General features: G+C 38.0%; 1 protein-coding gene and 1 long non-coding RNA gene across 8 annotated transcripts in view; one reads left to right on the forward strand and one right to left on the reverse strand.

The window, feature by feature from the left end:
• LOC126078052 (uncharacterized) overlaps positions 1-5,234 on the forward strand; it is a 41,028-nt gene extending 35,794 nt beyond the window's left edge. Inside the window, exons 4-5 of one of the 2 annotated variants that reach the window (XR_007517948.1) lie at positions 150-295; positions 3,780-5,234. This is a non-coding gene — a long non-coding RNA (uncharacterized LOC126078052). Of the gene's footprint in view, positions 1-149; positions 2,901-3,779 lie in introns of those variants that run through there. The other variant, XR_007517947.1, reaches the window with a different exon arrangement.
• Positions 1-27,180, reverse strand: part of KANSL1L (KAT8 regulatory NSL complex subunit 1 like) — a 119,874-nt gene that overhangs the window by 71,125 nt on the left and 21,569 nt on the right. For all 6 annotated transcript variants that reach the window (XM_049888072.1, XM_049888071.1, XM_049888067.1 and 3 more), the window contains exon 3: positions 5,230-5,371. In XM_049888072.1, the coding sequence (XP_049744029.1) occupies positions 5,230-5,371 (142 nt within the window). The remainder of the gene's footprint in view (positions 1-5,229; positions 5,372-27,180) is intronic.

The raw sequence follows: 27,180 nt of genomic DNA on the forward strand, positions 1-27,180 counted from the left end.
GCAGACTCTTCCTAGTACCCATTTTCCTCTTCTCCCTTTTACTAAAACACCCACCCCTAACAGAGTTTTAACTATGTATACAACCTACTAGCAAATGATCTTCTAACTCTTGATTTTCTATGTCATTGTTTTTTGCTTGATTTTCATAGGTTTACTTTACTGATGCCTTTAAGTTATGGTATTGGTGAAGAATACTGAATATACCATGAACTGCCAGAAGAACAAACAAATCCGTCTTGGAGGAAATACAGCCAGAATGCTCCTTAGAAGCAAGGATAGGGAGACTTTGCCTCAGGTACTTTGGACATGCCATCAAGAAGGGTAAAGGGTTAGTGAAAAAAGAGAAAGACCCTCAACAAGATGGACTGACACAGTGGTTCCAACACTGGGCTCAAACATAGCAACAATTGCGAAGATTGTACAAGATTAGACAGTGTTTCATGTGGTCATACATAGGGTCGCTATGATTGAAACTGACTTGATGGCCGCTAACCACAACAACCGTATTATTGCTGATGTTACACAGCCTCCTCCTCTGTGCATATATCTGTAGCCATGTGGCTAAATTTGGGCCCATGGAGTATGAGTCAAAGTAGTATAACTTCCAAGTCATCTATAACTTAAAAACAAATGCCCCTGAATTTCTGGTATCACTTCCCAAGGGCTGGAATGTGGACAAGATTATGATCAACAGTGCAGCCAAGAAACACATCCTAGGGGACAGCAAAGCAGCAAGATGGAAGGAACCTGAGTCCCTGAATGACCCTATAAAATTAAGCTGCCCACCAGCCTTTACCTGCCCTCTCAATTCTGAAATGTTACGTACAAAAGAAAGTATATTTTTAAAGCCACTATTTTTTTTAGTTTCTTTTTTACAGTGGCTTATCCTGTAACCTAATTTTACAGGTAGAACACACACACACACAAAATACATGTAAGCACATGTATTCATGAAACCTGGCAGCGAATGTAAGTAATTATCGGTTTTAAAAAAAAGTAACTAGATTGGAATAGATATATTCAATGAATTGTTAAATGGTACTGAGATCCCTGTTTTAAGTTAAAAAAAAAAGTATAAAAACATTGAGTACCTTTACTCATTATTAGAACAATTTGTAGTTAAGTATGTTAAAAATTAGGAGTAATCACTGAAAGAACAGAGATGTAATGTAGAGCTTCCAAGCTAGCAGAAAGGAGAAAGGACTGAAACGAACTCCACCAAATATACAAATGAGAGGTGAAAAATAAGAAGCAAATACAAAGGCATGAGAAATAAGGGCAACTGTGAAAAACAGAAACTAATCAAAGTAGATTTTTTTAAATCTAGTTATATGTAGCTTATAAGAGAAACACCTCAAATCAAACCAACCAGAAAGACTAAAGGGCCAGCCAAAATATATACTAGTTAAATACTAACCAATAGAGAAAGTTTTATTAATATCATAAGAATAGAATTTAAAAGAAAAATATTTTAAAAGGATAAAAGTCCACTGCATAATAATAAAAAGAACAATTCACAAAGAAATAACAATACATGTTTACCAAACAGCATTACTTCAAAATGTAAGAAACAAAAAAATAACAGGAGAAACTGAAAAATCCACAATGATGGGAGAAACTTTAACAAACTTGTATCAAAAATTGACAGATCATACCAATGTTCATTTCACAGTAGCCAAAAGGTGGGAATAACCTAAATGTCCATCAACAGGTCAAAGGATAAACAAAATGTGCCGTATATACACATTGGAGGATAACTCTGCCCTGAAAGGAAAGGAAGCCCTGATCATGCTACAACACGGATAAACCTTGAAAACATGCTGAGTGAATTAAGTCAGTCACAAAAGGACAAATACTGCATGATCCCACTTGTAGGCAAATGTATAGACACCAAAGTTTATTAATGGCTACCAGGAGTGGCAGGGAGAGGGAAAAAGGTAGTCACTGCCTAGGAGGCACTGGGTTTCTGTTAATGGTGGTGGAATAATTTGGAAAAGGATAGTGGTGATGCTTGTATAACATGATGACCATAATCAATGTCACTGAATTACAGATGTAAAAATTGGGGTATTGGCAAAGGTTTGTTACATATATTTTCACAATAAAAAAATTCACGAGTTACAATATGTAAAGATACAGCAGATATATACAAAATAAGTAAGTTTAACCTACTATTTAGAGAATTCTGTAATCAACAAATGAGGAATATATATATTTCGTGGTATATATTGAGCATTTACAAAATATTTTTTAGTAGGTCACAAAGAATGCCAGTCAGTTCACAGGCTACAATACGCTTACCATATTTTTATGCAAATAATGTGTGTGTTGTATGAGTTTTTTGCCAACCAAGCAACCCCCTCGCACAGTATTTTCCTAGGCACACTAAGCACGTTATATGTGTAGATGCATTATTTATGTTGGCTCGTTATTTGTGAAAAAATACAGTAAATGATAAATTACCGTTTTAAAAAATTTCATGAGTTTAAAAACATTAAAATGTACAACTCAATAACCCTAGGATTAAAAAGGCAACAACACTGAAAATAACAAAATATTTAGACGTGAACAGCAGTGAAAGAATTAAGTATGTGGTATGCACTCTAAGTGATACCTGAGTAGAAATTGGGAATGAGTTATAAGATCAAGTCAAGAAGCTAAAATATCACCATCAACAACAGTAATAATACAGTAAACCCAATGTAAATGAAGCAAAAACAAAAAAAAAAAAAAACATGGAAAACCAAGAGATAAAGGAATAGCAATAACACCAAACTTTAGGATGAAAAGGCTTATAGTAAGAAAGACAAAATGTTTGAAAATTTTTTCAATAGTAATATAGGGGAACTTTTCTATTAAAAAGTAAGACTTATTATAAAGCTGTGTAATTGGGATGGATATATAAATAAAACAAGTCCAGTAAAAGACCCATATATATATATAGGAACTGAATATGAGACAAAAGTAATATTACAAACCCAAAATTTAAAAGATTTCCTACACACACATACCGAATGACCCAATAAAGGAGTATGAAATAGGTTAATTGCTAGACCAAAAACAAAAATACCTGAATGTCAGTAACACTAAGGACCAATCTCACTAAATGCAGGAATAAGTAAATTAAGACAGTAGTAACTTAACATTTCACACTCATTAAACTGGAAAAATTAAGCAGTAATGAAATATAACATGTTATCATGGATGTAGAGAAACAGAAGCTTTCACACACTGCCAAAGGGCATGCTGATATTCAGTCACATCAGAGAATACTGAAAAGCTGAAGACAGCTATGCCTAAGATCCAGTAATTCAACTTTTAAGTATATACCCACAAGACTCTTCCTACAGGTGTACAAGGAGATACAAGGTACTAGCATAAAAACTGAAACAACATACATGTCTATCAGTAGAAAACAGGAGAACAGATAAACATACCATTATATTCATATAATATCCATTCTATTCATACAGTGTAATAACTTACAGGAAATATAAAACTAAATAATATGAACAAAATCAAGCAAGTTACAAAAGAATTTAAACAAATATTATTTATATGAACTTTAAATGTAAATAAAAATGTTACTTATAGGCAAAGCTGTATACCTATGTGGTAAAAGTATAAAAATACTGAATCAGAATAATCATTCCAGAGGCACAGGGGAGGAGAAAGGGATCAGGAAGGAGTTCACAGGTGTTTTCGCTGTACAAGTAATGCTTTATTGCTCTAAAAACTAAACCCAAACCAGTAAAAATTTAATATTTGATAAATTTCAGGATGAGTACACTGAAGTAACACTAACAACGTGCAACACGTAGATAACACAACTATGCTTGCTGAAGGTGAAGAGGACTTGAAACACTTACTGGTAAAGATCAAAGGCTACAGCCTTCATTACGGATTACACCTCAACATAAAACAAAAATCCTCACAAATGGACCAATAAGCAACATCATGACAAACGGAGAAAAGACTGAAGTTGTCAAGGATTTCATTTTACTTGGATCCAAAAATCAGCACCCATGGGAGCAGGAGTTAGGAAATCAAAGGACGTATTGCCTTGGGCAAATCTGCTGCAAAAGATCTCTTTAAAAGGTTAAAAAGCAAAGATGTCACTTTGAGGACTAAAGCACGCCTGGCCCAAGCCATGGTATTTTCAATTGCCTCGTTGTTGTTGTTAGGCGCCACCTAGTTGGTTCCAACTGATACTGACCCTATGTATAACAGCAGGAAACAATGCCCAGTCCTGCACCATCCTCATAATTTCTGTTATGCTTGAGCCCATTGTTGCAGCCACTGTGTCAGTCCATCTCACTGAGAGTCTTCCTCTTTTTCATTGACTCTCCACTTTACCAAGCATGATGTCCTTCTCGAGGGACTGGTCCTTCCTGATAACATGTCAAAAATATGTGAGAAGAGTTCTGCCATCCTCACTTCTAAGGAGCGTGCTGGCTGAACTTCTTTCCAACACAGATTTGTTTGTTCTTCTGGCAGTCCATAGTATACTCAATATTCTTCACAAACACCGTAATTCACAGCCATCAGTTCTTCTTCAGTCTTCTTTAATCACCTCATAGGCATGCAAAAGCTGGGCAATGAATAAGGAAGACCCGTCCCTGGAGAATGACAACATGCCTGATAAAGTAGAGGGTCTGCAAAAAGGAAGATCCTCAACAAGATGGACTAATACAGTGACTTAACAACAGGATCAAACATACCAACGATTGTGAGGATGGCACAGAACCAGGCAGTGTCTCACTCTGTTGTACACAGAGTTGCTATGAGACAGAACCTACTGGTGGCACCTAACAATAACAACAACACACAGGTGTTTGTTATATTGCTTTCTATAATTTTTATTTGTTTGCAATTTTTCTTAAAGCAAAACAAACAAAAAGCCCTAAGAAGATTCCAATGAGATACACTCAGAATTTCTCCCATATCTTAAAATAAATGTCAACAAAGTAAAGGTTTAAAACATGTATATCATTTTTATTAGCTATAGTCCAACAAAGAAGTTCTGAATTGCTTAAAAAGTATGATAAGATGATCTTGGTTAATATAAAGGTATTATAAAGATAGCTTCAACTTACACGAAATATCAAAAATCTTAACATACATTAGTTGCCTTTTTATAAAGTCTTCTAACAATTATTTTGTATGGAGAAATGAGGAGAAACAAAAACAGTAATAATTAAAAAAAAAAAAAAAGAACACAGACAATACCTTGGAGGCACGAATCTGCCTGTGAACATCCGTTAGCTGTTGGATTTTGTATTCTAGCTCTGAAATCTGGGCTTGAAGCCATGTCCATCGGCTGCCAACTCTTGCTCTGTCTACAAGCCACTTCCATTCAGAACTACAGTTACTGTGAAAAAGACAAACACTGTTAGTCAAAGCATAAAGGCAATCAAGTTTTCACAGAGACTGCTTTAATAACTTCCTTGACTGCTGTCATACAACTGCAATTTCCTTTACAAAATATTTAATTACATTAAGGGAGAATGGCACATCAATGTCTTATATAAAAAAAAAAATTTCATTGCCTTACCTTTCCACCCTACAAACACCTGTTTTATTCAGTATTAAGTATTCAGTCTTCCTGGCTAACTGACTGGAAGAGATCCATATTTATCCCTATTCCCAAGAAAGGTGATCCAACCGAATGTGGAAATTATGGAACAATATCATTAATATCGCACGCAAGCAAAATTTTGCTGAAGATCATTCAAAAGCAGCTGCCAGAAATTCAGGCTGGTTTCAGAAGAGGACGTGGAACCAGGGATATCATTGCTGATGTCAGATGGATCCTGGCTGAAAGCAGAGAATACCAGAAGGATGTTTACCTGTATTTTATTGACTAAGCAAAGGCATTCGACTGTGTAGATCATAACAAACTATGGATAACATTGCAAAGAATGGGAATTCCAGAACACTTAATTGTGCTCATGAGGAACCTTTACATAGATCAAGAGGCGGTTGTTCAGACAGAACGAGGGGATACTGATTGGTTTAAGGTTAGGAAAGGAGTGCGTCAGGGTTGTATTCTTTCACCATACCCATTCAATCTGTATGCTGAGCAAATAATCTGAGAAGCTGGACTATATGAAGAACGGGGCATCAGCACTGGAGGAAGACTCATTAACAACTTGCGTTATGCAGACAACACAACCTTGCTTGCTGAAAGCGAAGAGAACTTGAAGCACTTACTAATGAAGATCAAAGACCACAGCCTTCAGTCTGGATTGCACCTCAACATAAGGAAAACAAAAATCCTCACAACTGGACCAATGAGCAACATCATAATAAACAGAGAAAAGACTGAAGTTGTGAAGGATTTCATGTTACTTGGATCCACAATCAACAGCCATGGAATAAGCAGTCAAGAAATCAAAAGACGATTGCACTGGGTAACTCTGCTGCAAAGGACCTCTTTAAAGTTTTGAAAAGCAAAGATGTCACCTTGAAGACTAACGTGCACCTGACCCAAGCCATGGTATTTTCAATCACATCATACGCATGTGAAAGCTGGACAATGAATAAGGAAGACCGAAGAAGAGTTGGCGCCTTTGAGTTGGGGTGCTGGCGAAGAATATTCCATGGACTACCAAAAGAACAACAAATCTGTCTTGGAAGAACTACAACGAGAATGCTCCTTAGAAGCAAGGATGGCGAGACTGCATCTTACATACTTTGGACATGTTGTCAGGAGGGATCAGTCCCTGGAGAAGGACATCATGCTTGGCAGAGTACAGGGTCAGCGGAAGAGGAAGACCCTCAACGAGGCGGATTGACACAGTGGCTGCAACAATGAGCTCAAGCATAGCAACGTTTTTAAGGATGGCTCAGGACACAGCAGTGTTTCGTTCTGTTGTGCACAGGGTCGCTATGAGTCGGAACCGACTCGACAGCACCTAACAACAAGTATTCAGTAGTAGGATAATCTTCTCTGCTACTTAATACTTTATTAATGCTGAAGGGCTGAAAGGGAAGTGGGGCAGCAATGGAAAGGAACCAGGAATGGCAATATGAGCACCCTGTAAAAACTGTTACATGAGGCTTTTATATATAAGTAGATGGCAAGTATTGGACAAGTGATTTGAGCGGTGCTAGATCTAAATCCATGTAACTGTCATGTATCAAATTTTACTGTAATTTTCATTTGCTAAAACAGGCATCACTGTTAACTAAATACTTAAAATCAATTTAAAGAAACTGTCAGAAATTATCAAAAGTATGAATGCTCTGTATTATGGATTGAATTGTATCCCCCAAAAATGTGTGTCAACTTGGCTAGGCCATGATTCCCAGTATAGTGGTGATTGCCCACCATTTTGTCATCTGATGTGATTTTCCCATGTGTTGTAAATCCTTCCTTTATGATGTTAGTGAGGTAGAATTAAAGGCAGTAATGTTAATGAGGCATGACTCAAGCTACAAGATTAGGCTGTACCTTGAGTCGATCTCTTTTGAAATATAAAAGAGAGAAGCAACCAGAGAGGGATCTTCTACCACCAAGAATGAAGAACCACCCAAGGGAAGACTGATGACAAGGACCTTCCCCAGAGCTGCCAGAGAGAGAAAGCCTTCCCCTGAAGCCGGTACCCTGAATTCGGACCTCTAGCTTCCTAGACTGTGAGAGAATAAGCTTCTGTTTGTTAAAGCCATCCACTTGTGATATTTCTGTTATAGCAGCATTAGATAACTAAGATGCTCTGCTACACTACATTTCAAATAAGTATATCAAATATAGAGGTCTTGAGATGTTTGTTAAGATAAACAGCTTGTTAGAAACCTGATTCCCAGCCTACCTACCTACCCATTGCCATCGAGTCGAGTCCAACTCATACCGACCCTATAGGACAGAGTAAAACTACCCCATAGAGTTTCCAAGGAGTGCCTGGTAGATTCGAACTGCTGACCTTTTGGTTAGCAGCCACAGCAGCTCTTAACTGCTATGCCACCAGGGTTTCCAGTTAACAGCCTAGAGATGTTAAATAACTTATAAAAAGCCTTTCTTTCCCACTATTATAAGATCTTGAGAAATAGTAAAAACTGAGAAGACCACATACTTTTGTGGTTACAAGGGGGGGAAGGAGGGAGGGAGAGGGTTTTTTATTGATTAATTAGTAGATAAGAACTGCTTTAGGTGGAGGGAAAGACAACACTCAATACATGGAAGGTCAGCTCAATTAGACTGGACCAAAAGCAAAGAAGTTTCTGGGATAAAATGAATGCTTCAAAGGCCAGCGGAGCAAGGGCGGGGGTTTGGGGACCATGGTTTAAGGGGACTTCTAAGTCAATTGGCAAAATAATTCTATTATGAAAACATTCTGCATTCCACTTTGAAATGTGGCGTCTGGGGTCTTAAATGCTAACAAGCGGCCATCTAAATCTAAGATGCATCAATTGGTCTCAACCCACCTGGAGCAAAGGAGAATGAAGAACACCAAGGTCACACGACAACTAAGAGCCCAAGAGACAGAAAGGGCCACATGAACTAGAGACCTACATCATCCTGAGACCAGAAAAACTAGTTGGTGCCTGGCCACAATCGATGACTGCCCTGACAGGGAGCACAACAGAGAACCCCTGAGGCAGCAGGAGATCAGTGAGATGCAGACCCCAAATTCTCATAAAAAGACCATACTTAATGGTCTGACTGAGACTAGAGGAATCCCGGCGGCCATGGTCCCCAGACCTTCTGTTGGCACAGGACAGGAACCATCCCTGAAGACAACTCATCAGACATGAAAGGAACTGGACAGTGGGTGGGAGAGAGATGCTGATGAAGAGTGAGCTAATTATATCAGGTGGACACTTGAGATTGTGTTGGCATCTCCTGTCTGGAGGGGGGATGGGAGGATAGAGAGAGTGGGAAGCTGGCAAAATTGTCACGAAAGGAGAGATTGGAAGGGCTGACTCATTAGGGGGAGAGCAAGTGGGAGTACGGAGTAAGATGTATGTAAACTTATATGTGACAGACTGACTTGATTTGTAAACATTCACTTGAACCTCAATAAAAGTTAATAAAAAAAAAAAGCCTTTCTTTCATGAATATTTGAAAATGAGGGTTGAACCCTAGTTCCTCTTAGCTCTGTATCTTATGGCAATGGCATTGCTCTAATCCAGTTTGCGAAATTATGAAAATATTGCAATCATGCCGCTAGAAAAAATTAATTGGTATTATGGTTTGTGTATGTGTTTGGAATAATTAATTATAAAATACAGATTGTAAAGTAAATAAAAACATGACAGAAATGGAAGGCATAACTGAAGAGCAATAACTACTTAATGGCAAAAAAAAAATGGTTTAAAATCAAAAAAGGTATATGCATCAGGGTTGTATCCTTTAATTAATACAACTTCAAAAAAAAAAAAAAACTTGCCTCAAAAATGCATTTAATATAACGGAATGGCTTTCATATAGTCAGCCAGAGAAAACCTATACTCTATGAGATCATTTGCTGTCAGAAAAGCAGAACACAATTTTTAGAACTTTGCTGTAGAATCTGTCCATTACAACAAGATTTTACATCCTATCCGTGCTCCCAAAAGCTATTTTGTCAAAAGATTATAATGGCACACAATATGATTAAGGAGACCTTCATATAAATTAGATTTTTTTCTTATTATTTAGCTTATAGTCATTATTGTGAGTTTGTGAATGACATTCTTTTAAATCATATTTTCATAACTACGGACAAAATAAAGAGAATGTCTAATCAAAATATACTATTCAAAGACAATGTTTAGTAATACTAAATGCCAATCGTGTGATCAGAAAGGAAAGTAAGCGTTACATCACGCAGCATGTTGCACTGTGAGGGTCAAGTCCTTGGACTTTTTTAGAAGTGGAAGCTATTTCCAAAATAGGGACAAAAATTGTTTTCTAATCACTCTGGCTGCTAGGTGGAGAAAGCATTGTAGTAGGGTACAAGAGGAAATAAGGGAACCAATCAGGATGCACCTGTAATAATCCAATAACAGTGATCTCCAAATATTCATGTGCTACCCTACATTTCTCAGCCTTCTTTGCACAGAGGTCGGAGCACGGTACTAGTTCTGACCAATGGGCTATCGACAAAAGTGACATTGTCATTTTTCTTCCATCTGATAACCTTCAAAGCCACTAGTCCAGATAGTGTATCTACCCGATAGAGAACAGCCCAGAACATATCGGAATTTATATAAGCCACAGTAAACCTTTGCTGTGTTAAACCACTGAGATTTGGAGGTTATTCATTACTATAAATACAGCCTAACCTGACTAATACACAGAACAAAAGATGACAATGGCTTGGACTAGGGAAGAAGGGGATAAAGAAGAGATGGAAATAAGAAGCTGGATACAAGATTTATTTTACAGTTGATAAGACTTGTAGAAGGTGGTAAGCACTGGGAGGTCAAAGGTGATCTTTAACATTGTTTCACGCAGTTTTGCTCCAGTTAGAAAATTTCTCCATAACAGGCAATTTGGCAAAATTTTCACAAGTAAAATTTTGCTGAAGATAATTCAAAAATGGTTGCAGCAGTACATTGACAGGGAACTTCCAGAAATTCAAGCCAGATTCAGAAGAGAACGTGGAATAAGGGATATCATTGCTGATATCAGATAGATCTTGGCTGAAAGCAGAGAATACCAGAAAGATGTTTACCTGTGTTTTATTGACTATATAAAGGCATTTGGCTGTGTAGGTCATAACACATAACAGATAACATTGCAAAGAACAGGAATTCCAGGACACTAAATTGTGCTCATGCAGAACCTGTACAAAGACCAAGAGGCAGTAGTACGAAAAGAACAAGGGAATACTGCATGGTTTAAAATCAAAAAAGGTATATGCATCAGGGTTGTATCCTTTCACCATACTTACTCAATCAGTATGGTGAGCAAATAATCCAAGAAGCTGTACTACATGAAGAATGTGGCATTAGGATTAGAGGAAGACTCATGAATAACCTGTAATAAGCAGATAACACAACCATGCTTGCTGAAAGTGAAGAGGACTTGAAGCACTTACTGATGAAGATCAAAAACTACAGCCTTCGGTATGGATTACACCTCAACACAAAGAAAACAAAAATCCTCACAGTTGGACCAATAAGCAACATCATGATAAACAGACGAAAGATTCAAGTTGTCAAAGATTTCATTTTACTTGGATCTACAATCAACACTCACGGAAGCAGCAGTCAAGAAATCACAAGACATATTGCATTGAGCAACTCTGTTGCAAATGACCTCTTTAAAATATTAAAAAGCAAGGATGTCACTTTGAGGACTAAGGTGCATGTGACTCAAGGCATGATGTTTTCAATCACCTCATACGCATGTGAAAGCTGGACAATGAATAAGGAAGACTAAAGAATTATTGCTACCTTTCAATTATGGCTGTGGCGAAGAATATTGAACATACCACGGAGTGCCAGAAGAACAAACAAATCTGTCTTGGAAGAAGTACAGCCAGAATGCTCCTTAGAAGCGAGTATGTTGAGACTTCGTTTCACATACTTGGGACATGTTATCTGGAGGGACCAGTCTCTGGAAAAGGACATCATACTTGGTGCAGTGGGGAGTCAGAGAAAGAGAGGAAAACCCTTGACAAGATGGATTGACAAAGTGCCTGCAATCACAGGCTGAAACATGGCCAACAACTGTGAGGGTGGTGCAGGACCAGGCAGTGTTTCATGCTGTTGTACACAGGGTCGATATGAGTCAGAACCAACTGCCCAGCACCTAACAATAACAAATCAAACTGATGATTCACTAACGACCAGATACAGTAGAGATAAAAAGAAAATTTTAATGGAGTTCATACTATTGTACTTCTAGTAAAAAAAACAGTGATACTGAAATTAGCATTTCAAAAATCATTCTTACGGTCACACATTAAATAATGCTAACTTAGAAAAACAGGAGTATCATTTTAAATTTAAGTATATTAAATAATGCTGGAGGTTTTTGATGTGTTAAATAAATTTTCCATAAAGGATACTTAATCCTAAATTTTAATAGAAGTGAATAAAATCCATTTGCTATGATTAAAAGTGGCAAACAAGCTTTCTCACCAAAACTGTTCCCTTGCTGGGAAACGATATTTTTCTCAAAAATAATTAAGATTGAAAACATGTCTATCTTGCTCAAAGGAGATTAACACCTGTTGTACCCCAAAGTCAAAATATGTTTTATGTAGCAACTTATGTAACCAATGATGTAATAATGGCTTATGTAACTTAAGAGTGTAACCAATCAGAGCATAGCTGATGTAACAGCAAACCAAAAGAATGTGAGTCATATCCAGTGTTGTCCAAGCTCCCTACTTAGCATATAGGCCTGGCACGTATGACCACTAAGAACATTGATGCCCTGATCTCAGGAGTGTGCTGAGCTGAGCACAAACCACTGTATGCCGGCCATAAGGCGGGGCTCCTATCTCTGGTGAAGAGCAGAACAAAGAAATCTGTGAGTGGAGCTCACTAAATTTAAAGAGTGGAAATAAGCAGCAGCCTAGAGTGTGAGAGACAAGCCCCAGAAAGGTAATATATGCCATCCACAATTGCTTGCTTATAGTTACCACTTAAATTGATGAAGGAAATAAGTACAAGCTGCTTAAACTAAGTGGTTTTGACTGCAATTTCTTCCTTTTTTTTTTTTTTTTTTTTAATCTACTCATCAACATCACAAGCCTAGGTCATTGTTTTGACCTTGAAGTGTAATTCCTCAGACATAGCTTTCTAATATTGGGAAACCTGGTGGCATAGTGGTTAAGCACTACTGTTGTTAACCAAAAGGTCAGCAGTTCGAATCCACAAGGCGCTCTCTGGAAACTCTGTGGGGCAGTTCGACTCGACGGCAATGGGTTTGGTTTTTTTCACATTGTTGTTCCAATAGTACGTCAGTTACCAAGACTCCAAAAGTGATTGCATAAAAACTAGTTTTGCCTTTAACTTAAAGATTTTCTTAGCTTATTTATAATATAAATGAACTACAGCAGACAGAAAATCAAAATAGAGGACCTGGTTGAGAAAAATTACAATCCGAAGAAAAATAAGGTTTGTCCTACATTAAATTAGGCCAACCCTCCCCACTGGTGTTTGCTCACCTACAAAGAGCTTATCCCTCCCTGGAATTTGGTTCCTTTAGACTAGGGGTCAGCAAACATTTTCTGTAAAGGGGCAGACAGTACATACTTTAGGCATTGTGAGTCACACAGTCTCTGTGACAACTACTCAACTTGTCATTCCAGCCTGAAAGCAGCCATAGATGATACATAAACGAATGGGTGTGGCTGTGTCGCAACAAAACTTTACTTACAAGAATAGGCAGTGGGTTATATTTGGCCCATGGGCCATAGTTTTCCAGCCACTGATGTAAAGCACCTTTTCATATGCTTTCCACGCTTCCCAAGTGCTTCTCACTTCCTTTTGTGAAGCGTCTGTTCAAATTTTTGCCCACAAGTCTGTAGCTTGCCTTTTCATTTTCCTAGCAGTATCTTTTGAACAGCAACAGTACCTAATTTTGATGAAGCCCAATTTATCCAATTTTCATTTTATGGTTGGTTCTTTTTGTGTCCTAATAAATCTTTGCCTAACACAAAGTCATAAAGATTTTCTCATGTTTCCTCAAGAAGTTTTCAAGTTTTAACCGATTTAGATCTACGACCCAATTCAAGTTAACTTTTGTAGGTGGTATGACGTGAGGATCCAAATTCATTTTTTTCTATCCAGGTGTTCCAGCACTATTAGTTGAAAAAGCTCTATTGTCCTGTAATAGGTAGACCTATCTATTATCTTTTAATAGACAAAGACTACCCTTCGATAGATAAAAGACTATCTATGAATACTGTACTTAGTACACACACACACCTCTTAGGTTTTTGTAGGCCACTTATACACACATTTAGATCAATACCACTATTATTACAGTTTACAGTAATTCTTGAAGTAAAAAGAAAACAACAAAAAAAAAAAACCGCATTGCCGTCAAGTTGATTCCAACTCATAGAGATCCTACAGAGCAGAGCAGAACTGCCTCATTGGGTTTCCAAGGAGATGCTGATGGATTTGAACTGTAGACCTTTTGGTTAACAGCCAAATGCTTAACCACTGCACCAGTCAGGTAGTGTTAATTCTCCATCTTTGTTCTTTCCAGTTTTGACTATTCTAAATTTGAGAATCAGCTTGTCAATCTCTAACAACAACAAAAAAATTAGTATTTTAATTGAGATTGCACTCTATAGATACACTGGTAGAGAGTTGACAATATAACAACACTGAGTATTTACATAGTTAATTTCTCTGAAAAGTTTTGTACAGTATAAAAAATTTATCTCTACATATTTCATGTTTATGGAAAACAGTGGTAAGTAGTGATAAATTTTTTGGATGTCAGTATACAGAAACACAATTGACTTTTGTCTGTTGACCTTATATGCTGCAACCCTGCCAAAATCACTAATTTTAGTAGCTTACTTGAAGAGTCCTGATTTTCTGTATATACAACCATGTCAATTACAAATAAAGTTTACTTTTTTTTTTAATATGGGGGCCTTTTATTATTTTTCTTACATTATTGTACTGGCTAAGACTTCCAGTATAATGTTGATTTTTAATTCATGTGAGAAGATATCCTTACCTTCTTCCTGATCTTAGGGAGAAAGCAGATAGTCTTCTATCATTAAATACAACACTAGCTATAGATTTTTTGTAAATGTCCTTTATCAGAATGAAGTTATTTTCTATTCCTGATTTGTTGTTAGTTTTTATCATGACTGCATTTGAATTCTAATTTTTTTTTCTGTAACTATGGAAATTATATAATTTTCTCTTGTTCATTCTTTGATTGGATTTTGCATATTAAATCAACCTTGCCACCTGGTATATACCCCTTTGGTCATGATGTATTATCTTTTGTTATATTTTGCTTATATATCTTTGATTCTATTTGCTAATATTCAGTAAGAATTTTTGGCATCTAGATGTAAGGAAGTTATTGGTCTGCTGTTTTCTTGTAATATATTTGTTAGGTTTTGGAATCAAGGTAACAATGGCCTCATAAAATGAGCTTGTGTGAGACTGGGATTATCTATCCCTTAAATTTCAATAAATCAATGAAGCCACGTGGGTCTGGAGTTTTCTATGTGGGAAGGTTTTAAATTATCAATTCAATTTTCCAAATTGTTTTAAGATATTGAGGTTTTCTACTTCTTGGCAGTCTTTGTAAGTTGTGTCTACAAGCAATTTGTCCATTTCGTCTAAATTGTTCAATTTATTGGCATGAGGTTATTCTGATTATTCTACTAACGTCTATAGCATCTATAGCAATGTTCACTGCTTTCCTAATGTTGGTAATTTTTCTCCTCATTGACCTAGCTAAGAGTTTATCAATTTAACTAATCTTACTGAATTCTCCAGATGTTCAACAAAGTCTCTCCACTCTGCTTAGTCAGAACTCAAACATCTTTAAATGCTGTATGAGCTCTGGGAATTGTTCTGATATACGGCTTCCTAATAGTTCCCTGGAAACCCTGGTGGCGTAGTGATTAAGTGCTACAGCTGCTAACCAAAGGGTTGGCAGTTCGAATCTGCCAGGCGCTCCTTGGAAACTCTATGGGGTAGTTCTACTGTGTCCTATAGGGTCACTATGAGTCAGAATCGACTCGATGGCACTGGGTTTGGTTTTGGTTTTTTGGTAATAGTTCTCTGGAAACCCTGGTGGCATAGTAGTGAAGAGCTATGGCTGCTAACCAAAAGGTCAGCAGTTCAAATCCACCAGGCGCTCCTTGGAAACCCTGTAGGACAGTTCTTCTCTGTCCTATAGGGTCACTATGAGTCGGAAAAGACTCAACAGCAACAGGGTTTTTTAATAGTTCCCTGCCTGCCCTTGTGGAGCTTCATCTATGCATGCATAGTTTAGTATTCTACAAAGGACTTGAGGGGACCACATGAAGATTTATGGAGCTCTTTCTCTGAAGAGGTCCCTCCTCTTCAGTACTCTGCCCCACGAATTCTAGCTATCTCAGTCTTTGTCTCAAGCAAACAAGCTCACCTGTTCTGCTTGGCTTTTCCCACCTTGCACCACAGAACAGAAAATGCATCCAGGCAGAAAGCCAGGGCGATCATAGTTCTCACCTCATTTGTTTTCCCTTTTCTCAGGAATAATCTAATCTCTGCCCTGTCCTGCCTTTTGTCCACTGTCTGAAAACAGTAACTGTTGCATATATTTTGTCCAGTTTTCTAGTTATTTACAACTGGAGAGAAAATGTAGTAACTCCATCATGGCCAGAACTCAAAGAACTTTCACTTACATCTGTTGTGTATATGAGAGAGAGAGAAGAGCTTTCTGTGTGTATGTAGGTGTGGATGTTTAAGTACATACGAAACAGTCATACTCAGTATTTCATTGTCTTTAAAAATAAACATCTCTGTTGCATATTGGGCCAGAATCTTTAAAATTCATGAAAAAGACTTCTTTTTTCTGGTGTTCTTGGAGAATTTAATGGAAACAGAGCTATTTAACCACCCTAGGTCACCTACCTACCTTTCACCTGTCCTTTAAGAAAAACAGTTAAATCGTGTTTGAGCCATTGTAGTTTAAAGTCTCTTTCTTACAACTTACCCTTTATGTTAAATGTTACAAATATTGTTATCACTATAGTGTGGGCTATAAGAGAAACCCAAAACAGATGATATTAACTTAGAGGTAGAAGGGCAAGCAGGAAAAAAATTAATTTTATAGGTTGTGATCCTTGCTGTGCTGTGACAAAAAGGGAGACCAAGTGCTTACCAAGCCTGTAGCTCTAGCAGAAGCTGTCAGAAAAAGTCATAATATTGTAAGGTATTGGCTGTCCTTTGTTACTTTAAGCTTGGGCCTACAAGATATAAATGGATTTAGGCAAGAATTTCTCAGTTTACAAGCAGACAAAAAAGGGGAATATAGCCCTACTTAAAGAGGTTCTCTATGACTACAGCCTGCATTATAAACAAATGAATAGTCCAATCGTACAAGGCCTTGAAGGAATGGAAAAGCTAAGTGCTTCTCCATCAATAACAACAAAAAAATGTATTCCAGGAACCCCCTTTAAAAGTTCTAAGCTACACAATGACAGCCAGCCTGGCATCAAAGATCAAATTAAGAGTGTTTCCTTTCTACCCAAAAGTACTCTTTCAGGTGGCCTAAAAACATTCATCATTAAAGTGAAGTAGAGTCAAGAGCCAGATGATCTGAGCAAAGTAATAAGTAAATTGACAAGTCTGCAGGTTTAACATCTATGACCAAATAAGTATTTTCACAAAGAAATGACTAGAGACAAACAGAATGGAAGCCCATGTTTTGGGCGAAACTCTATTAGTTAAAAAAAACCACCACAAGCCTGACATACTCTAGCCCTGGAAGCCCAAATCTGCATCAACGACCAACAGGAAGCAAGTGAGAATGCTGTGAAGCCTCCAGTAAGGACACTCTCTCCAACACCTACTTCAGATGTAGACACAAAGGATAATGGACAAGGAATATTTCCCAAAGAGCAAAGCCAAGTACTACAGAGCACCAAGGACAAGGGAACTTCCCTTAGAAAGCCGAATTCGGGTCCTATCAAGGACCTTACTCCACTGCCAGAGCAAGAGGTCTTACTAAATATTTTAAGGATCAGCACCTACCATGTGTTTCTCATTCTTCTCTTTTCTCAGTGGGAGGTTTTTTCTTTTTTCTCTTTTTTATTGGTTGATTTGGATGTTACTGTGGTAAAATACAACATAAAACTTGCCATTTTAACTATTTTTACAATTCAGTGGCACTACATTCACAATGTTACATACAATCATCACCACTATCTTCAAAAGTTTTTTATAACCCCAAATTAAAAAACTCTGTACCGATTAAGCAGTAACTCCCCACTCCCCTCAGTTCCTGGTAGCTTCTAATCTACTTCCTATCTCTGTGAATTTACCTATTCTAAATATTTCATATAAATGGAATCATATAATATTTGTCCTTTGGTGTCTGGTTTATTTCACTTAGCATAATGGTTTCAAGGTTTATCCATGCTGTGGATGTATTAGAACTTCATTCCTTTTTATGGCTAAATAATATTCTATTGTGTGCATATACATCTTGCTTATCCATTCATTTGTTAATGAACACTTACATTGTTTCCACGTTTTCACTACTGTGAATAATGTGAACGCTGGTATAAAAGTATCTGCTTGAACTCCTGCTTCCAATTCTTTTGAGTCTATCTGTAGGAGTGGAATTGTTGGGTCATTTGTGAGGAACTGTTTTCCACAGTAGCTACACTATATTTCCACCAACAATGCACAAGGGTTCCAATTTCTCTACTTTCTCTCCAACACATATTTTTTTCCATTTTTTGGTAACTGCCATACAAGTGGGTATGAAGTGGTATCTCATTGTGGTTTTGATTTGCATTTCCCTAATGACTAATGATATTGGCCATTTGTTTATCTTCTTTGAAGAAATGTCTATTCAAGTCCTTTACCTATTTTTTTAAGTAGGTTGTTTGACTTTTTGTTGTTGCATTATAGAAATTCTTTATGTATTCTGGATACTTAAACCCCTATCAGATAAGTCTATATCCTCGTTATTTGCAACATTTATGTTCTATAAGTTCTCCTTTGTCCTGTAGGGTCGCTATGAGTCAGAATCGACTCGATGGCACTGGGTTTATAATGTCAATGTGAACAATAATATAGCAAATACGGAACATCAGTCTATGGGAAATACAGGACCAGGTTTCTGTGAGCCTCCGGTCATATTTTTCTTAACCGATCAATACACAATCTTGTTTATGTGTTTCTGTTTAAGACATCTTATTGACTATATTTTGTCAGTTCATGAACAGTAAACTCGTGACCAACAGCACTATAACTCATGCCTGAACAAAGCTTATCTAACACATATGTATCTTCTCCATAAGGCACATCACAGCCTTCTTGCACTTAGGAACATTTGACAGAACTTCTAAACTAGATTTGGAAGCCATTTTAAAGTTTTTTTTTTTTGCATAAAGATACAAAAAAGGTAGTACTAAAAACATCGCAGAAAGGACACTTTTTACAGTGTCTTCATCTTGTTTGATTTCAGTAGGGAACATGACTGTTGGGCAATTCATATTTTTCCCCATTTTGTGCACTGCTGGGTAGGCGCAGTTAAAAATGGTTATCTCCTGCCAACCCAAACTCTCCACAAAAGTAGAAACAGTCTTACTACTGAATAATCATTAAACCAGAATGTGATGTGCATACAGGCAATTCATTCAAGAGAATGCAGACCAATATTTTATCTTTTTATATAGCCAAGAAGATGCAACCAGTATCATACATGTTCTCAAAATAAATGATAGCTAGTTCTCAGTTAAGAAGACCTGCCAGTATCATGTCATACACTGTTGCAGTTAGGTGCCATCGAGTCCATTCTGACTCATAGTGACCCTATGTACAACAGAACGAACACTGCCTGGTCCTGTGCCATCCTCATGATAGTTGTTATGCTTAAACCCACTGTTGCAGCCATCATGTCAATCCATCTTGTTGAGGGTTTCTCTTTTTCACTGACCCTGTAGTTCAGCAAGCATGATGTCCTTCTCCAGGGACTGGTCACTCCTGATAACGTGTCCAAAGTATATGTCATAGAATGAATTGTGTCCCCTCAAAATGTGTCAACTTGGTTAGGCCATGATTCCCAGTATTGTGTGGTTGTCCTCCATTTTGTGATTTTCCTTTGTGTTATAAATCATAATTTCTGCCTGTGGTTAAAGAGGATTAGGGTGGGATGTAACACCCTTGCTCAAGTCACATCTCTGATCCAATAGAAAGGGAATTTCCCTGGGGTGTGGCCTGCACCACCTTTTATCTTACAAAAGAGGAAGTAAGCAGGGAGTTGGGGACCTCCTACCACCAAGAAAGGAGTACCGGCAGCAGAGCGAGTCCTTTGGACCTGGGGTTACTGAGCACAGAAGCTCCTAGTCCACGGAAAGGCTGATGACAAGGACCTTCCTCCACAGCCAACGGAGAGAGAAAGCCTTTCCCTGGAGCTGACGCCCTGAATTTGGACTTCTGGCATACTCAACTGTGAGAAAATAAATTTCTCTTTGTTAAAGCCATCCACTTGTGGTATTTCTGTTAGAGCAGGCACTAGATGACTAAGAGAGTATGTGAGACAAAGTCTCCCCATCCTCACTTCCAATGAGCATTTTGGATGTCCTTCTTCCAAGACAAATTTGTTTTTCTGGCAGTCCATGGTATATTCAGTATTCTCTGCCAGCATCATAATTCAAAGACATCAATTCTTCTTTGGTCTTCCTTATTTATTGTCCAGGAAACCCTGCTGGCCTAGTGGTTAAGAGCTATGGCTGCTAACCAAAAGGTCAGCAGTTCAAATCCATCAGGCACTCCCTGGAAACCCTATGGGGCAGTTCTACTCTGTCCTATAGGGTTGCTATGAGTCAGAGTTGACTCCACACAAGGTGTTCGGTTTTTGTTTTTGTTTTTAATTCATTGTCTAGCTTTCGCATGCATATGACGCAATTGAAAACACCATGGCTTGGGTCAGGCACACCTTAGTCCTCGCTTTTTAACACTTTAAAGAGACTTTTTTGCAGAGCTGCCCAAGGCAATGTCATTTAATTTCTTGACTACTGCTTCCATGGGTGTTGACTGTGGATCCAAGTAAAATGAAATCCTTGGCAGCTTCTACCTTTTCTCCATTTATCATGATGTTGCTTATTGGTCCAATTTTGAGGATTTTTGTTTCATGTTGAGGTGTAATCCAGACTGAAGGCTGGAGTCTTTGATTTTCATCACTAAGTGCTTGAAGTCCTCTTCACTTTCACCAAGCAAGGTTGTACCATCTGCATATCATAGGTTGTTAATGAGTCTTCCTCCAGTACTGATGCCATGTTCTTCTTCATATAGCCCAGTTTCTTGGGTTATTTGCTCAGCATACAGATTGAGTAAGTATGGTGAAAGGATACAACCCCGACACACACCCTTCCTGACTTTAAACCATGCAGTATCCCCTTGTTGTGTTCAAATGACTGCCTCCCGATCATGTACAGGTTCCTCATGAGCACAACTTAACTGTTCTGGAACTCCCTTTCTTTGCAATGTTATCCATAATTGTTATGATCCACATAGTTGAATGGCTTTGCACAATCAATAAAACACAGGTAAAAATCTTTCTGGTATTCTCTGCTTTCAGCCATGATCCATGTGACATCAGTAATGATCTCATTCCCTGTCCTCTTCTGAATCTGACCTGAGCCTCTGGCACTGCTCTGTCAATGTACTACTGTGACCGCTTTTGAATGATCTTCAGCAAAATTTTACTTGTGTGTGATATTAATGATAATTAATAACCCACAGTACAACAAACTGACAGACAGGTGGGGTGTGTCATACATACTTCATACTAAACTCACCTTGTAAATGGACTAGCCCTGTTTATTAATTGCCTTTATCCAAAGAAAAAATTTCACTTATATCTTTATAGTCAGAGGTAGGCTTGCAACTAGAAGCCAAGTGCCACCTAAAATTAGGTTCCTGTCCCCCCAGGAAACTGGGAGATGGGAGTGCTATCTTCCTTAATTGATTACATTTTAAAGAGAAGACTCCCAGGTCTCAAAGGAAAACATTCCTGGGTTGTAAATTTGGCAAGAGGCTTATTTAGCCTCTAAAAATTTTTACATACATTTGAAACAGGCAGAAAAAGAACTTGCAATTACAAGTTTTCTATATTAAATGTTCTAATAAAAGGGAAGAGAGGAAATCTCATCCCTATTATTTAACAGAGAATTAGGCCTTTTTATTTTCTTTCTTACTTCTAGTCTGTATTTGCCCTTACAGCATATTCATGAATGACTGTGAAAGCACCCTCAGTATTGATTTGGGGATTACAGATAAATTTTAGCAAGTAAGCAATGCAAATTTGCAAATACAGACTCCACAAATAATGAGGATTGACTATGATTCTCAAATATTCTGTCCCATGCTAGTTGGTATTTCACTTTCTTGACTGTCTTTTGATATACCAAGTTCCTCATTTTGAAGAAATTCAATTTTTTTTTTTTCTTTTGTTGCTTGTGCCTCTGGTGTTGAATCCTTGAATCCACTGCCAGATCCAAGGTCCCTATGTTTTCTCCTAAGAGCTTTATGGATTTAGCACTTATATTTAGGTCATTGATCCATTTTGGGTTAATTTTTATATATGGAAGAGATGTGAGGTAGACGTCCAACTTCTTTGTTTTACATGTGGAAATCCAGTTGTCCCAGCACCATTTGTTGGAGAAACTACTCTTTCATTGAATAATCTTGACATTCTTGTCAAAAATCAATTGGTGTGTGAGTTAATTTCTGGATTCTCAATTCTATTCCATTGGTCTATATGCGTATCTTTATCCCAGTACCACACTGTTTTGATACTGTAGCTTTGTAGTAAATTTTGGAATTGGGGAAGTGTGAGTCCTCCAACTTTGCTTTTCTTTTTAAGGTCATTTTGTCTATTTGGGTCCCTTGCAGTTCTATTTGAATTTGAGGATGAGGTTTTCCATTTATGTAAAAAAGGCTATTGGAATTTTAATAGGAATTACATTGAATATGTAGACCACTTTGAAGAGTATTGCCATCCTAACAATATAGTCTTACAATGCATGAATATGGGATGTATTTCCATTTATTTTGTTCTTTCATTTCTTTCAGCAATGCTTTGTGGTTTTTAGCACACAAATCTTATGCCAACTGCTTTCTTAATTTGTTTTTCAGGTTGTTCATTGTTGATAGAAACACAACTGGTTTTTGAGTGTTGATCTTATACTCTTCAGCTTTGCTAAATTTATTACGGCTACCAGCTTTCCTGTGGATTCTTTGGGACTGTCTATATGTAGAATCCTGTCATCTGAAAACAGGGACAGTTTTATGTCTTCCTTTCCAATTTTGAAGCATTTCTTTTTCTTGCCGATTTTTTCTGGCTAGAATTTCTTGTACTAGAATTGGCTAGAACTTCTGGCTGGTACTCTTAGTTGTACCTCAGTAGTGGAAGTGGGCATCCTTGTTTTGTTCCCGATCTCAAGGAGAAAGTGTTCAGTCCTTCACCATAAAGTATGACGTTGGCTGTGGGGTTTTCATCTGTGGTCTTTATGATGTTGAGGAATTTCCTTTCTATTTTTAGTTTACTATTTTTTTTTCTTTTATCATGAAAGGGTATTGGATTTTGTCAAATGCCTTTCCTGTATCAATTGAGAAAATCATGTGCTTCCTGTCTTTCATTCTACTAATGTGGTGTATTGCACTGATTGGTGGTTTTATATTGAACCACCCTTGCATTCCTGGGGCAAATTCCATTTGGTCACGGTGTACCAACAAGAGTTTTTATTGTAGCTTTCCTGTCCCTACTCCATCATTGTAAATGGGACGAGAGGCAAGAGAATCAGAAAACTTGTCTATTAGTTTATAGGCCACCATATCGTAAAGAACTACACTTAGACTTCATAGAGAGGACTTCACTCCACCCAAAGATCCTGAACTTTTAGCTGGACACAGTAACAGAATGTGACTTTGGGTTGCTATCCTTTAGGAGGTGGTGTATTTTATGTACGGGGGATATTTGGGTGGAACCCCTTGAGTTTCAGCTGACTATGTGGCAGCTCAGCTAGAGACTACATTTCCTAGCCTTAACTGCAGAAGATGTGGCTACATGACTAAGTCCTTTCCAAACAGATGTGAGCCACGATGATGTGTGAATATTCTGAGTCTTGCTATTAAAAATGATTGAGTGTACCTTTAAAAATCACTGGATGTGTAAATCAGATGAAGTACTGGTAAATCAGTTTCAACAATGCAGGCAAGGGCAGCATCCTAAGGAATAAAGTCCCTGCACAATCGGGTGAGGCATACCTAATTCTTGACTATTGGGAGAAAAATATACATATTTATGTTAAGGTCTCTCTGTTATAACAGCTTAGCACATTATACCTTAACTAATATACTCCTCCCTCAAAAAAGTATTTTATGCCATTAGGATCATTTAGGTTAACAAATTCTCAATTTTAAGAGTCCACTGTTTTTAAGAAGATTAAGTCTCATTGACATACCAGTTAATAACTTTGATCTTCTACCACTAAGTTGTCCCTGCACTAAAAAAAAAAAAAAAGGCAAAACAAAAAAACAGTTGTGGACTCTAGGAAACTTTGGCATGGACAATAAACGAAGCCAAGGGGTAGGATTAAAGGATATTTAAGGACAAACTTATGGAACCCTGGTGGCACAACGGTTAAGTGCTCGGCTGCTAACTCAAAGGTTAGCGGTTGGAACCCACCCAGCAGCTCCACAGGAGAAAGAACTGGTCATCTGCTTCTGTAAGGATTACAGCCATGAAAACTCTATGGAGCAGTTCTGTTCTGTCACATGGGGTCACTATGATTCAGAATTGACTCAATGGCACCCAACAACAGGGGAAAAGATGGTTAAGACTATTACTCAAAAAGGTGACTACCACTAAGCCAGAATCAAGTACAGGCACTTCTGCTATAACACCATATATGCATTCTTGAATAAACTCATGTTATACAAATATACAAAATAAAAATATAGCTGGACTTACAGGAAAAACAGAGTTAATGCCAGACTACTCAAAATCTATGAAATTTTTAAATCTGAATCATACCGAAACAATACCATTCCTTATAAAAATACTAGTGAAGTTAAGTTTCCACCGATATTTATACCTAGAATAAGCCAGTTCATCCTTTAAAACTTCATATCTTGGGGCTCATGCTTCTTCCTTTGATGTGAATCTTCACCTCTAATAGAGACCAGTTTTATCAAGATTAAAAATATCATCTAGAGATAGTCTTCATTTTTTTTTAAACACAGAGGAAATGTTTCCAGAGCTTCTTCAACTGAACTTGCAGGTTCACCTGAACCTATTTTAACACAGTGGAATGTGTAACAATTCCCAAAGCCAATAAACTAGCAACTTCTTGTACTACAGGAAGATACAGTGTTTTTCTTAAGATTTTTTTCTCTTTAGTTGTGAAAAAACTTGTCACTGATCACTTCAAAACAGAAGCATGTCTGAAGTGGTTTGGAAAAAATTCAAACCAAATTCTGCATTATACTGACATCTTTCTCCTATATCCCAAATGCACCCACCAATTTGCATAAAAATATGCTGTAACAGAACTACATACTTTTTTAAAAAATGTATTAAGCATTAAAAAAAGACTATTTTCAACAATCTTAAGGATAAAACTATATATTACTTAAAATGGTTCCAATATTTACATGTACAAATTTAAACTATTTCTCAATATAAAGATGCCACCAATTTTAAGGTACACCATCAATTTAATAACTGTATATCCTGGGGTAGAAAAATAATACCACATTAATTATAAGGGAATTCATTTTTAGAAACATTAAAATGTGACAGAAGTATGCATACTGAAATCCAAGATATATGTTAGTCTAGATAAATTTTCATTACTTGTGCTTTCATGTCAAATAAATTCAGGAAAACAAGGGTGATCATTTCCTCCTAGGAAACAGAATTACTATTTGGATTAACTAGTCTAGAATGGCTTTATTATTCTGCCTTCCCCACATAGGACATGACTGCCATTTTGTTTCTTCCAATTTGTTGTTATTAGCTGCCATCAAGTCAGCCCCTGACTCATGGAAACCCCACGCAAAACAGAATGAAACTGCTTGCACCATTCCCATGATCAGTTGTAGACTGGACCATTGTGATCCACAGGGTTTTCACTGGCTGATTTTCGGAAGCAGATCGCTAGGCCTTTCCTCCTAGTACATCTTAGTCTGCAAGCTCCACTGAAGCCTGTTCAGCAACACATCAACACACAAGCCTCGCTGATAGATATGTGGCGGCTGGGTATTATGTGCATTTGCTGATATTCAAACCCAGGTCTCTGCATGGGAGGCAAGACTTCTGCCACGGAACCACCAACAGCTTCACCTGCTTCTTTTATAAAGATAACTTATTTTAAAATTGAAGGTATAGAGGATTTTTAAGTGATACATAATACACAGCTATCTCAAGGAAAATTAGTTATATTATAATCACCTGGAGCCTTCCTGGTGTAGTGGTCAAGACATCAGCTACTGACCTTTCAAACCCACTAGTTGCTCCTTGGAAATCCTAAGGGGCAGTTCTACCCTGTCCAATAGGGTCACTATGAGTCAGAATCAACTCTACGGCAATAGGTTTTTTTGTTTGTTTTTATAATCACCTGGGGGGGGGCGTGTTCTAGGAGCCGTGGTGGAGCAGTGGTTAAGCGCTCAGGTGCTAACCCAAAGGTCAGTGGTTTGAACCCACCAGCCACTCCACGGGAGAAAGACATGGCAGTCCACTTCTGTAAAGATTACAGTCTTGGAAACCCTATGGGGCAGTTCTACTCTATTCTATAGGGTTACTATAAGTCAGAATCAACTTGATGGGGAAGGGTTTTGAGGTGAGTTCTACACGATATGGTCCAAAGGGATGAGTTTTTCTACCTCTCCCCGATCTGTGAAAAACATTGCCATCAAAACAACTACAGGTAACCTAAAGCACAATAAAAATTATTTAAAAAAAAAAAACTACTACAGGTATATATTCCTTAATGTCCACCATAAATTCTATGAAATTGGACGTTCTGTGATTTGGACGTTGTGCGAACACCATATTACATACAAGAGAGGCATGCAGGATGGTCACCATGTGAGCCTGGAACCCATGCCACCGCCACGGCTGCTGTGCTGAGGGACTGTTCAAAAACCCTGGCTATGCCACTGCTGGTCCTGCGTGGTCGCCACCCGGTCTCCAAAGAGCTGCCACCCAGCCCCTGCGGCAGCAGACCACTCCCTATCCAGCCAGTCACCTCCAGGCACACTACCAGCACCCTTCCCTTCCTTCCTCGCATCCCCCCTACCTTCCTCGCACCCCCTGCCCTGGACTTTAAACACTCTCCCAGCCCTGACTGCCCCTCCTTTACCTTTTCCACCAGCTACCTTTTCTGCTCCTCCTTCCACCACTGCCACAGCAGCCCAGACCACTTAGCAGCCACCACTGTGAGGGGAATCACCAGAGTCTCAACCCCGGCGTGGTGGGACATACGGCCGCAGACAGGCACCACAGGGCTGGGGCTGACGTGGTACCCAGAC

Source organism: Elephas maximus, chromosome 6, assembly GCF_024166365.1.
Source record: "Elephas maximus indicus isolate mEleMax1 chromosome 6, mEleMax1 primary haplotype, whole genome shotgun sequence".
In the NCBI taxonomy this organism is placed as follows: domain Eukaryota; kingdom Metazoa; phylum Chordata; class Mammalia; order Proboscidea; family Elephantidae; genus Elephas; species Elephas maximus.